At 31.5% G+C, this 15,011-nt stretch overlaps 2 protein-coding genes across 2 annotated transcripts in view; one reads left to right on the forward strand and one right to left on the reverse strand.

The window, feature by feature from the left end:
- The window catches only part of LOC149477918 (uncharacterized), a 600,334-nt gene that overhangs the window by 335,068 nt on the left and 250,255 nt on the right, over nt 1-15,011 (reverse strand). The gene's annotated exons all lie outside the window — the stretch shown is intronic.
- The window catches only part of NPFR (Neuropeptide F receptor), a 52,518-nt gene that overhangs the window by 33,622 nt on the left and 3,885 nt on the right, over nt 1-15,011 (forward strand). The window contains exons 2-3 of the mRNA XM_089710010.1: nt 3,044-3,250; nt 13,286-13,519. Coding sequence (XP_089566136.1) covers nt 3,044-3,250; nt 13,286-13,519 — 441 coding nt within the window. The remainder of the gene's footprint in view (nt 1-3,043; nt 3,251-13,285; nt 13,520-15,011) is intronic.

The raw sequence follows: 15,011 nt of genomic DNA on the forward strand, positions 1-15,011 counted from the left end.
TTTTAATTACTTACTTTTTAATACACAGTGAAAAATCTGGGCTTTCGACTCATTCATCTACAGTTGACCTCGATAAAGGCATATAAAGGTGAATGAAGATTCAAAACTGCCGAGTAAGTGGAAAAAAATAAAGTTTCATATAGAAAGAGAAAATGCAGATAACCCATCTGATATTTATTTACGTTCAAATCCGTATGAATAAACAGAATAATGCAATGAAAATTCACGGGTTTAATGCTCTAATGAATACTTGAGTTCTTTTTGCTGTTCGTAACATTTGCTATCATAAATTGTAAGTAGGACGCAAACTGTTTGTCAACAGTCTGCATTCTTTTGTTTAATAATCCATACTAATATTATAAATGCGAAAGTAACTCTGTCTGTCTGTCTGTTACTCAATCACGCCTTAACTACTGAACCAATTTGCAGGAAATTTGGTATGGAGATATTTTGATACCCGAGATAGGACATAGGCTACCTTTTATTGCGAAATATGTACCACGGGCGAAGCCGGGGCGGACCTCTAGTATTAGATATTTGCACGCTCAACTACGAGCAGAATGTCTAATAACCTATAAAATTTGTACCTCAGCTATGTAACTACATTCAGTAAATAAAGACAATTTGAATTTTGAATTTGAAAAGAGTAAAGCCGGCTACTCATGTACCTGACGCAGGGGCAATATTGGAGCAATTTCAGCAGTTCTCTAAATTGCCCCTACTTGTCTACACACATCACAATTAAGGAGCCAATTAAGGGTGCAATTCAGCAGGTAGATAAGTCTGTAGCCGGTTTTATGTATTTTAATTTTTTTAATGATAATATCTAGTAATATTATATTATTTGCCTCTTTTCTGTTTTTGAAGACGATTTTCTATTTATTTTATGAACTACTTTTCTTTGACATTAAAACGTCTTTATAGAGTCATAAAATATTTGAAACGTTACCTGAGTTGGCTTTGGAGGGATTATCTTGAAAAGTTCTACGTTTTATCTATTTTTAAATATTTATAAATATTTTAAGAGCTTGCATTTGATCATATTATTACTAAATCAAAACTAGATTATCTCAAGAGTCTATACAACCACGCATAGGGCTTTACTTGGCCTAGTATTATATTTTTATAACTAGCTTCCCGCCCGCGGCTTCGCCTGCTTTGACTTAAACCTAATAAATAATTATATACTAAAACTTTCCTCTTGAACCACTCTATCTATATAAAAAAAACTGCATCAATATCCGTTGCGTAGTTTGAAAGATTTAAGCATACAAAGGGACAGGGACAGAGAAAGTGAATTTGTTTTATACTATGTAGTGATGTATACAAACATGGATACACTTGCCTTCTATAGGTATATAGACATGGTATAGAGACATGTCATATTCTAAATTAAGATTTTATTTACAAAACAAAAATAAATACCTTTCGTAACTAGTTTAAAGTATAGCTGTCTTTAAGGAATTATGCCTAAAAGATCGAATAAACTGTTATCTTATATTTCGATTTAAATTTGATCATACGTTCGAACAAAAACAATGACTTATAGACTACAGGCTCGTGTTGAAAAAATTATGGATCATTTGACCCACCAGGTGACCTATCTAGAACGATATAAGAGCATAAAATAATAAGATTCAGCACTATGACGTCACTTGTAAGCTGTCCACCTGAGTGCAGATGAGAATTCGAAGGTTCAGGTAGAGATTTTCTCCCCTTGTCTCCATGATTTTTGTACGGCGTTGCGGAATAATTGATTAAAAGTAGTATAGAAATAGTATGACACAGATGCCGTACAAAATCAAATGACCAAATTTACCCCGGCAACTGTCGAAAAATAAAAATAAATTCCGACTTTGTGGACCACCATCTTTGTACGGCATCTGTGTCATACTATTTCTATACTGCTTTTAAGCACTTATTCCGCAACGCCGTACAAAAATCATGGAGATAAGGGGAGAAAATCTCTACCTGAACTTTCGAATTCTCATCTGCACTCAGGTGGACAGCTTACGAGTGTCGTCAGAGTGCTGAATCTTATTATTTTATGCTCTTATATCATTCTAGATAGGTCAGGTGGTGGGTCAAATGACCCATAATTTTTTCAACATGGGCCTGTAGTCTATTAATAATGAAACCAACTGAATCTGGCTTACAGGTCAATAGAAGAAAACAAGCTTCCGCGAAGTCGTTTACGTATAATAAAAAAAAAGAAAATCCGACAAATTGGACTCTAAAGCTCACTGCTAGAGTTGATTTTCGTTTGTATTGTTAATACTACATTGTATATATAGAAGCGGGCGGTAGCTTTAAAAATGTCAATTCTTTGTATCGTAAACAACGCGTAAATGTGTAAAAACGTCGACAGTTTTACGCAAAACGGAGATTGAGAGGTAAATATTCTGTGGCTGATTGAAATTTTAGATTTGTTTATTTATATGCACGTTGGTTTCGTGGTTGTAAAACTCGGATAGCAGCAAACTTTTATACACAAATCCTAGACTTCATTGAAAGTTGGAAATAATCTTAGCGCGTTAGGTTAGGTAATACCTAATGTTGTATCGCTTACGATCTATAAACTGAAAATAATGTACGAAAATATTAAAGAACTAGCGGTCCGCCCCGGCTTCGCCCCGTGGGACATATTTCGCAATAAAAGGTAGCCTATGTTCTTTCTCAGGGTCTAAAGATTGTCTGTGCCAAATTTCATCAAAATCGGTCCAGTAGTTTATGCGTGAAAACCATACATACATACATACAAACCTTTCCTCTTTATAATATTAGTACAGATTAAAGAATGTATTTATTTTCTTATTAAAATGTACAGTACATAGTTAAATAAGTAGTACGTAGGTAGGTAGGTATATTGTTTCTGCGAATTACTATTATTGGTAATGTTAATTTATGGCAAATTAAACAACAGCAGCTTTTTACATAAAAAAATCCTGTTTGCTCTACAATTTCAAAAGATCAACGTAATAATGTAAATCAATTTTAAATTGATTATGACGTTATAACTACTCATTAATATGCCTTGTTCCAGGCCGTGGATCCGAGCATGAATTTCACCCTAAATGCATCAGCGAAATGGCTAATCGAGGCTTCCCTCGGCGTTGAAAACCCCAACACGCTCTTGGACAAATTCTCACAGAACAGGAAGGTCGATGACCCGACTCGATCCCTGCTCCTCACGTTTTATGGCATCCTGGTAGTCATCGGCGCTGTTGGGAATGCCCTCGTTGTGCTATCTGTAAGTAATTTGACAAATTTATGTATTTTGTTCAGTTGCTTATTGTTTTATATTTTTATTTCTATTGTTAGATGGTAAAAAATAAGCTGAAGCCCCAAGTTCCAATTTGGTCTTAGAAAATTCTCATAGAAAGCCGATTTATATCAACTAGGTCCTTACTGCTCACAGTTTATGGTATCCTGGTAGTCATGGGCGCTTTTGGGAATGCCCTCGTTGTGCTATCTTTAAGTAATTTGACATAATATTAGTGTTATTTTCAATAGTTATCTTTCTTTTTTTTTTTAATAATCGCTCTGATGAGCTTCCCGGCGTTGTTCCAAACTAAAGTCGGCACCAAATGATAATTTATTATAAAATATACATTATTCATCAATTTCAAATTATATTCCGGCTTTACAAATGTATACCGGAATTTATTAGACCCCTGAGAATGCAGCTGTGAAAACCGCATTCAATTTTGGAAGGTAGTGTTAGTACACAATAGTATGCATTGAAAGATTATACATTCTATAATATTATTTACTATCTGTTAATTTAAATAGTAAGAATATTATAGCGGTAATAGATAATATATTATACTTATTAGCCTTTAAAAGCCTGTTATTCCAGCCCAAAATCTATCAGCATACCAAATTTCTACCCATTAATAGAAGACCACCCATAGAAGTTTTGCCGTAAACGATAAACAATCTTCTAATCCATCCAAACGACGTATTATACGGAATCACATGAATTAATTACCTATATAAAAAATAAATATAAATTATACACTTGATGTGTAGTACAGATAATGACAGATGGAAGCAATGTCTACAGATCTTTTTACTTTAGTACTTAATTACTATAACAATATTATGTTATTACAGGACACGAATTTACATAATTATAGCATACACAATCTACATACCTAGCTACTAATAAATAATATTTTAAATTCTGTTTTTCTTCTACGTCACAACATAGTTTTTTATGGTACGATTTTTGTTTGGAGACCCGTTGAAACATCTTAGTCTCATCGGAAATTCCGTTTTTCCGGAGTTTTAATTTCAATTACATTTCAATTAAGTTTTATATAAAAATAGGAACTTATAGATGGTTTCTTAACAGAAATCCTTTCAGGTTGGAAACTAATCGTGGAAAGCGTAGGCGAGAGTTCTCATTTCATTGCATTTTCGATGTATAACTGTTAAGAGAAGCAAACTTTGAAGCAAATTATACGCCCTCATCGTGGGTGTATTACGATTTCTTTAAACTGCAATTAAATGTAAAGATTTCGTAATTTGAAGGATTAAAAATATTTTTTTTTATTATTAATTGTAAAAATTGTTATTTAAAACTCGTGTAAAATCAAACAAGAAAATGTAATTTCAAAATTATAACAATATTTTTTTACTATAATATTTTCATTAATCGTTTCTTTAAAACAGCTTTGTAGAGAAGTCTTTGAACTACATATTATATAACAATCATAATCTTAACTAGCTGTGCCCGCGACTTCGTCCGCGTGGAATAGTGACTGCATAGTAGGTAGTTACTACTTAACTTTTATTGAATAAACACGTACTACCATAAATAATTAAACGAACTGTTAGTAAAATTTATTACTAAACTGAGCTAAAAAATAAAAATAAATTCCTTCCTTGTATGGATGTTTTTGACAATATATATAACCGTTTCTACGAAAAATCTATTTTTTCATTCGTTGATCTCAAAAATAAAAATTCCAATCACCAGAACGACAGGAAATTTTAGTAATTTATTTTTAATTGTGTTTTGCACAATTTTGTTAAATTACGACTGGATGAAAATTTTGTTCGTGGTCGTCGTCGTCGTTGGTAAGGTGAACAAATCCTTATCAAAACATCATACGCTTAAGACAATAATTAGTATCGATAGCGGATTCTATTCCTTTGCGTTTTGACGTTTGTCTCAGCGCTCAGATCTTTCCTGTCTCACGCCGGCCGTAGTAACTAAACCGTTTAGACCGTACAATAAAAATTAAATAAAAAAAAAAACTCAACGCAACGAAGAAAAGTGCATAGAAAAAGGAAAAAATGTTGTGTGGTTTTATGAAACCACGGTAAAAGTGAAACTTAGGCACAAAATTATCGTATTTGTACGATAATGACTCCGAACACTGCTTTATACCTACTCGGCAGCCGACCGTCACGCGACATGCGCTACACAGACCAAAAAGTTTCAGACGATGTAATAAAAGTTTCACTAATTTTACAAACTTCCCGAAGATCTTTAAAAATAAATACCATTTTAAATATTTATAAAAATAAAAAAACAAAGTCATCGGGGCTGCCATACCATCATTATCATATCATACACAATTATATTTTTTTATAATGGTACTTAATTTTAAAGATCGTCGGGAAGTTTGTAAAATTATTATTTATTCCTTTTCCTTCGTTGCGTTGAGTTTTTCTTTTTAATTTTTAACTTTGGTTTCTTATTTTCATGTGATATTTTCAAGTGAGCGAGACCTACCTCTACCTCCATATTACATTCCTACATCATATTGATATCTATAAGTTTGTTGCTCCTTGACATCTTTTAAGTTGGGCCGTAACCGTGCACAAATTGTAATGGATCACAGTGGCAAAAGAAGTGGTTGGTATTTTTAGGAAAAAAAATGCCAAGAGCCAGGCCTATGTGGCTTTGAGTAGAGTTCAAAATTTCCAGGGTGTGGCTATCCTCTCGCTCCCATATCCCCCTCTTCTTTCACAGACTGTCAACCCTTCTCTTTCCACACCTAGTAAATGGCAGAACCGATTTTGATGTAAACCATATTATCTAATTATACCTATATGTACACGTCATATCCTGTCGTTTGATGCTCCATTTGGTTTATTTATTTAACCACTGTCACCCCTAAATGTAATAAACGGATGAACCGATTTCGATAAAACACGTTGCTCTTTTATATTTTGATATGCCGCTTGAGTATATTATTTGATCACATTCGATTATTGTTCATTCCCACTTTCACCGCTGTAATCTAATAAATGGATAAACCGAATTGGATAAAAATATAACTAATATTTTTTCCCACATTCCCACTTTTACCTCTATATACCTAGGTATAATAAATGGATGAACCGATTTTGATACACTTTATCTAAGAACCAGCGTCGGAAAATATGCTGCCTAACACGCATCTAATTCGTATTACCTGTTAGCGAGCTACGGTAGCACAAACAGACAAACATAGCGGTCAAACACTTATCACCCATCTTTTTGATGGTTAAAAATGGTTAAAAGGGGTTAAAAATATAATACGACATAATTTAAAGGACATTTTATGTATAAAATTTACCTAGAAGTAAGCATAATTCTAATTTGACCCCTTCCCCCCCTACTACCTCAGCTTACCCCCCCACCCTTGGGGACTTTCGATATGATCACCTGGACATTTATAAGGAATAATTACTGTAGCGTATAACAGATAACTTACGTTTTATCGTACACTGTATAGTGTACAATAGAATGCCTTTGCAAATGTTCGCCGTGAATACTTAAATGGTCATAACTTTTTTATTTACAAACCGATTAACATGAAATAAACACTTAATGTTAAATGAAGATTACCACAATATATTAGTGAAAACCGCATCTAAATCGGATAAGCCGTTTCTGAGATTAGCGTGCACAAACATACGGACAAACAGACAAAAAAAATTATAACTACAGTTTTGGGTTTGAGATCGATTTAATAATAACCCCTGCTATTTTTTTTACATATTTTCATTGTACAGACATCACTTTTCTAGAATTTTATTATAATATGTATTGAATATTGATTGACCACGCGCAAGGTTACTAATTTCCACTACATCCTCACGCAAATCGTCAATTTTTATGAACATTGAATCTGTAAATAAAAAAAAATCAAAAGATAAGTGTACCTAATTTTAATAAAAAGCTACTAACAAATAAAGTTTTATCAAGAACTAAAGTGACCTTCTTTGGGCGTATAATATAGTCTTGTAAAAGTTATATATGATAAAAATAAAATTTCATCATTTTCTTATTTTGTCATAACTTTAACTAATTAAAAACATGAGTCTAACTATATAATTATAATAAACAATAAATATAAAAGCTACAACTTACCTTTTGTATACGCAAGAAGGCGAAAATTAAAAAAAAAGCCGAAGATTTTTAAAAATGTAACCAATGAACATAATCACTGTTATCTACTATTACCCAAAAAGAATACAAATACTACGTCTATTACCTATATAACTGTAACTAACATCAAATAATAAACATCTACCCTCACTTATAAAAATTTAGTATATTCACATGAAATATAAGCGCACCTGAAATTTACTCTGGGAAGATATGAATTATTTATTTAACTTTAAAAAAAAAACAAACTCACCAACATCATAATATTTAAATTATGAATTTCCAAGGAGCGTTAATATTATGTAAATTGATTTAATTTTAATGAAATCTCATAGATGGCGCTGTTTTAAATTTGTCTTTATACTACTAAGATTCATTATACTGTTTCTCTGCCAAAATTACTTAAATGATGTAGTTTTTATAGTGTAAAGGTAGACAATAGCATGGCTTACTCAAAAACAACATTTAAACATGAGTCTTTATATTGTACGCTGTCGTAGTACACGAAATACGTAAGAAAAATAAAGGTTCACAGCTCCTCCCCCGAAGGTGATAGCATGATAATATGTATATAACAGCCTGACCCGACCTGTTAGTAATATTCATGCAAAATTTGAAGTAAATCCGTGCAGTACTTTCTGAGATTAGCCTGGACAAACATACAGACAAACAGACAAACAGACAAACCGACAAACAGACAAACAGACAAACAGACAAAAATTCTGAAAACTATGTTTTTGGCTTCTATATCGATTATAGATCATGGATTATGTATTCTTTTAAAAAAATATTCAATGTACAGTTTTGACTTTCCTACGATTTTATTATATGTATAGATGTTAATTCAAGCGAAATTATTTTTCGTTTAATTTATTCTGACTTGTATTTACATTATGTTTTTAATGTAAAATTTTATACTATATAGGTTACATATAATAGTAAATAACATACAATTTTATATATAATATTAAAAATATATTCAAGAACATCAGTTTATCACTGTTCATTGATCTACATCTATACATATAATAAAATCGTAGGAAAGTCAAAACTGTACATTGAATATTTTTTTAAAAGAATACATAATCCATGATCTATAATCGATATAGAAGCCAAAAACATAGTTTTCAGAATTTTTGTCTGTTTGTCTGTTTGTCTGTTTGTCGGTTTGTCTGTTTGTCTGTTTGTCTGTATGTTTGTCCAGGCTAATCTCAGAAAGTACTGCACGGATTTACTTCAAATTTTGCATGAATATTACTAACAGGTCGGGTCAGGCTGTTATATACATATTATCATGCTATCACCTTCGGGGGAGGAGCTGTGAACCTTTATTTTTCTTACGTATTTCGTGTACTACGACAGCGTACAATATAAAGACTCATGTTTAAATGTTGTTTTTGAGTAAGCCATGCTATTGTCTACCTTTACACTATAAAAACTACATCATTTAAGTAATTTTGGCAGAGAAACAGTATAATGAATCTTAGTAGTATAAAGACAAATTTAAAACAGCGCCATCTATGAGATTTCATTAAAATTAAATCAATTTACATAATATTAACGCTCCTTGGAAATTCATAATTTAAATATTATGATGTTGGTGAGTTTGTTTTTTTTTTAAAGTTAAATAAATAATTCATATCTTCCCAGAGTAAATTTCAGGTGCGCTTATATTTCATGTGAATATACTAAATTTTTATAAGTGAGGGTAGATGTTTATTATTTGATGTTAGTTACAGTTATATAGGTAATAGACGTAGTATTTGTATTCTTTTTGGGTAATAGTAGATAACAGTGATTATGTTCATTGGTTACATTTTTAAAAATCTTCGGCTTTTTTTTTAATTTTCGCCTTCTTGCGTATACAAAAGGTAAGTTGTAGCTTTTATATTTATTGTTTATTATAATTATATAGTTAGACTCATGTTTTTAATTAGTTAAAGTTATGACAAAATAAGAAAATGATGAAATTTTATTTTTATCATATATAACTTTTACAAGACTATATTATACGCCCAAAGAAGGTCACTTTAGTTCTTGATAAAACTTTATTTGTTAGTAGCTTTTTATTAAAATTAGGTACACTTATCTTTTGATTTTTTTTTATTTACAGATTCAATGTTCATAAAAATTGACGATTTGCGTGAGGATGTAGTGGAAATTAGTAACCTTGCGCGTGGTCAATCAATATTCAATACATATTATAATAAAATTCTAGAAAAGTGATGTCTGTACAATGAAAATATGTAAAAAAAATAGCAGGGGTTATTATTAAATCGATCTCAAACCCAAAACTGTAGTTATAATTTTTTTTGTCTGTTTGTCCGTATGTTTGTGCACGCTAATCTCAGAAACGGCTTATCCGATTTAGATGCGGTTTTCACTAATATATTGTGGTAATCTTCATTTAACATTAAGTGTTTATTTCATGTTAATCGGTTTGTAAATAAAAAAGTTATGACCATTTAAGTATTCACGGCGAACATTTGCAAAGGCATTCTATTGTACACTATACAGTGTACGATAAAACGTAAGTTATCTGTTATACGCTACAGTAATTATTCCTTATAAATGTCCAGGTGATCATATCGAAAGTCCCCAAGGGTGGGGGGGTAAGCTGAGGTAGTAGGGGGGGAAGGGGTCAAATTAGAATTATGCTTACTTCTAGGTAAATTTTATACATAAAATGTCCTTTAAATTATGTCGTATTATATTTTTAACCCCTTTTAACCATTTTTAACCATCAAAAAGATGGGTGATAAGTGTTTGACCGCTATGTTTGTCTGTTTGTGCTACCGTAGCTCGCTAACAGGTAATACGAATTAGATGCGTGTTAGGCAGCATATTTTCCGACGCTGGTTCTTAGATAAAGTGTATCAAAATCGGTTCATCCATTTATTATACCTAGGTATATAGAGGTAAAAGTGGGAATGTGGGAAAAAATATTAGTTATATTTTTATCCAATTCGGTTTATCCATTTATTAGATTACAGCGGTGAAAGTGGGAATGAACAATAATCGAATGTGATCAAATAATATACTCAAGCGGCATATCAAAATATAAAAGAGCAACGTGTTTTATCGAAATCGGTTCATCCGTTTATTACATTTAGGGGTGACAGTGGTTAAATAAATAAACCAAATGGAGCATCAAACGACAGGATATGACGTGTACATATAGGTATAATTAGATAATATGGTTTACATCAAAATCGGTTCTGCCATTTACTAGGTGTGGAAAGAGAAGGGTTGACAGTCTGTGAAAGAAGAGGGGGATATGGGAGCGAGAGGATAGCCACACCCTGGAAATTTTGAACTCTACTCAAAGCCACATAGGCCTGGCTCTTGGCATTTTTTTTCCTAAAAATACCAACCACTTCTTTTGCCACTGTGATCCATTACAATTTGTGCACGGTTACGGCCCAACTTAAAAGATGTCAAGGAGCAACAAACTTATAGATATCAATATGATGTAGGAATGTAATATGGAGGTAGAGGTAGGTCTCGCTCACTTGAAAATATCACATGAAAATAAGAAACCAAAGTTAAAAATTAAAAAGAAAAACTCAACGCAACGAAGGAAAAGGAATAAATAATAATTTTACAAACTTCCCGACGATCTTTAAAATTAAGTACCATTATAAAAAAATATAATTGTGTATGATATGATAATGATGGTATGGCAGCCCCGATGACTTTGTTTTTTTATTTTTATAAATATTTAAAATGGTATTTATTTTTAAAGATCTTCGGGAAGTTTGTAAAATTAGTGAAACTTTTATTACATCGTCTGAAACTTTTTGGTCTGTGTAGCGCATGTCGCGTGACGGTCGGCTGCCGAGTAGGTATAAAGCAGTGTTCGGAGTCATTATCGTACAAATACGATAATTTTGTGCCTAAGTTTCACTTTTACCGTGGTTTCATAAAACCACACAACATTTTTTCCTTTTTCTATGCACTTTTCTTCGTTGCGTTGAGTTTTTTTTTTTATTTAATTTTTATTGTACGGTCTAAACGGTTTAGTTACTACGGCCGGCGTGAGACAGGAAAGATCTGAGCGCTGAGACAAACGTCAAAACGCAAAGGAATAGAATCCGCTATCGATACTAATTATTGTCTTAAGCGTATGATGTTTTGATAAGGATTTGTTCACCTTACCAACGACGACGACGACCACGAACAAAATTTTCATCCAGTCGTAATTTAACAAAATTGTGCAAAACACAATTAAAAATAAATTACTAAAATTTCCTGTCGTTCTGGTGATTGGAATTTTTATTTTTGAGATCAACGAATGAAAAAATAGATTTTTCGTAGAAACGGTTATATATATTGTCAAAAACATCCATACAAGGAAGGAATTTATTTTTATTTTTTAGCTCAGTTTAGTAATAAATTTTACTAACAGTTCGTTTAATTATTTATGGTAGTACGTGTTTATTCAATAAAAGTTAAGTAGTAACTACCTACTATGCAGTCACTATTCCACGCGGACGAAGTCGCGGGCACAGCTAGTAGTTGATAAGAGTCATAACATGGCTTAATAGATGTTTCAGCTTGATCTGATAAGACAGACTTAGATATTATTTTATCAGTCAATTGTATTAGATTCTAAGTCGAACAAACAAGAAGTTTGAATATTTTAGTTTAGAAATGCAAAAACACATTATGGTTATCATAATTTTAATTTGTATAACTCCTTAATAAATTGAGTTTGAAATTATTATTCTTAGTTATAGACTTTAGATATTTTCATTCGTCCTACAATCTGTCCTGTGTGTCTGTTTATTTTTAGAATAATCATCGCTTGGATAAAAAGTATAGTTTGTTACTCAATAACGTTCTAATCTAGAAGATCTTTTAAAATGGCTCCAGTAGTTTTGCATATTCCTATTGTTCATTGTTATAAATAAGTAAGAAATTTTACAAGAAATCAAATCACTTCTATAAAATTACTTTAGATCTATTTTGATATTAACCAAATCAAATGAATGTTAATTAATTATTTATACGTAGAACACATTCTATCTGTACTGAATTCAAGGCTAGGGATTAGGAATTAGGAAAGGACTCAATCTTCAACTTACTGGAAACCTATTTACTCGCAATTGAATATATTCTGAACCTACGACTTAGGTACTCAGAATAATAGGATTTACTTAGTTTAGGTATTGAGTAAAACCACCTTTAAATGTTATATGAATGAATATGTCACTTTAACAGTGGATTTGAAAAGTTAATATGTTTACACTCTTTCATGTTTAAATCACTGAAGTGATTTTCATGATTTTTCACTTAAAAATAGGTGAATAATTTAGGCAATATTTATTAAGTATAATTTTGTCAGTTCCAGGAATAATCAATAAGTTTTATTCATAATTTCGAATTAATTTATATTCCAGTCTAGCGGAAAAAACCTTCAAGCAACAAATAGATTAGGTTATGTATTATGTTGTTATAATATTGTGCACGAAAACGAACTTCTAACTTAAATTACGATTCGTTGTTTTTGTAGTGTGATTGATAAATATAACTTTCTATTCATATTATTAGGTGAATGAAAATATATTCATTCAAAAGATGTTCGATTCTAACTAGAAATACGATATTGTGAGAGTGTTTTGCTTTTCCAGTGTCCATAATATAACATAATATTATTGTATGTACGGTTTTTATAGCACACTCTTTACTTAGTTGGATGGTTTGGTATTGTTATTCGTAACACTTGAAAGAAAATTTCAAACTGTTCATTTATTTTTATCTTATCTCAGAATACTAAAATACAAAACACCTTCCACCCATATATAAACTAATCACGAAGTTTATTTCAATACATATTTTATCCAAAACATGTAGTTAAGTCTCTTCGACAATTAAAGCTGTCATTTGTTCCAGGTGGTCAAAAAGCCAGCCATGCGAACAGCTCGCAACATGTTCATAGTGAATCTGGCGGTGTCCGACACGCTCGTCTGCTGTGTCGGCACTCCACTGACCCTCATGGAGCTGCTGACGAAGCACTGGCCTCTCCCCGACTGGCCGAGCCTGTGCAAAGCATGTGGAGCGATACAGGCTATATCCATATTTGTCTCCACCATATCCATCACTGCGATTGCCTTGGATCGCTACCAGGTTGGTTTGAGTGCTCTGTTGTTCATAGCTGTAGGTGACCTGTGCGTAATAATTGGTAACCACTACAGAAGTGAGAAATCTTTTATTATAAAACATTATCGATGTTCAATCACTATTTCAAGCTTTTAAATCAAAATTATTATCAAAATCTATGTTCTTTGTAATGTTTAATGCAATAAAACAACAAAAACAACAGTAGGTCCCTGACTTAATTTTTCATCTATCAAAATCATCAGATAACATTGTATTTTTTCGTGTCCGTTATCATAAAAAAGGTCAAGTTAAACACGCTATGCCATCCATCATACAATGGTATAATAATAATTAATGTGATATTTCAAATATACATTCTTAAGACACCATAAATTCAAGTTGAAACATGGCAAGTAATCAATCATTATTATTCAACCAAGAATGTTACTGGATTTCTTTTTCTGAATAAGTAAAGGAATTTTGTATTTCGATCAGATTTTTGTCATAATACAAAAAATATTATATGATCAAATTATTCACAATATTTCACTTCTGACATGTGTGCTCGTGTTTTTTTCTTTTCTCTACTTTTTATTCTTCTTTCACCCTGTTTTCTTTCAATTAATCACAAATTTTTGTACAAGATTCCATCAATTTCATTATAAAAATACATTCATAAAACCATTAGAAACACAATTCTGTACAAAAACTTAATTTCTTTCGCATTGTTGATGTACGGATGTCTACATTCCATTCTTTGAGGAAACCTATAAACGTTTATAAATAAAACTGCTAACACTTTTTGTATATAACTGCTATAAAATACTAAATCATTTAATATACCGTCTGCATAATTTCATTGTTTATTGGATCCCTTTTCTGTTCGCTCCCGCCATATTTACATAAGGATGACGTCAGTTGCTTTAATCCTGGAGTTAACAGTTTATATTAAATTAATAATGAGAATCTATTGATCTTTACGAATATCTTGTACTGAAATGTTAATTTGACTCATACTTTGAACTTTAGACACGAAAAGCATAAGGAAAACAGGAGCAGTATTATTAGCAGCAGTAGTATTTATTTTTTAACAAAAACTAAAACATCTACAAATTATCAGAACTACACCAAATTTAAATGGGACCACATTTTCAAGTAAAGAAAGAATCATCAAAATCGGTTCACGCAGTCGAAAGTTCAAACAAAAAAATAATAGAATCGAATTGAGAGCTTCCGCCGTTTTTGAACTGGTTGAAAAACTGCTTGTAGTTATTTAGCGAATTTAATTTAAATACATTCTATATAAATGGAAATAACTCGGAATCTAAATAACTTTGTGTAGTGATAATTTAACAAGAGCTTCTCACTTAGCTTTTATAATGAGACCTCTATTCATTATTAAATATAATTATAGTGGTACAAAGAAACGTTTTGTATTACAAAATATGTAGTATTATTTTTAAAGTATAGAAATGACTGAAGGTCTTTTACGGGTGGATGTTAAAATATTATTGTTCCT

This window comes from Colias philodice, chromosome 23 (genome assembly GCF_061535455.1).
Source record: "Colias philodice isolate Cphi_HAF_F1 chromosome 23, ilColPhil1 Martin Lab GWU primary, whole genome shotgun sequence".
Taxonomy (NCBI): domain Eukaryota; kingdom Metazoa; phylum Arthropoda; class Insecta; order Lepidoptera; family Pieridae; genus Colias; species Colias philodice.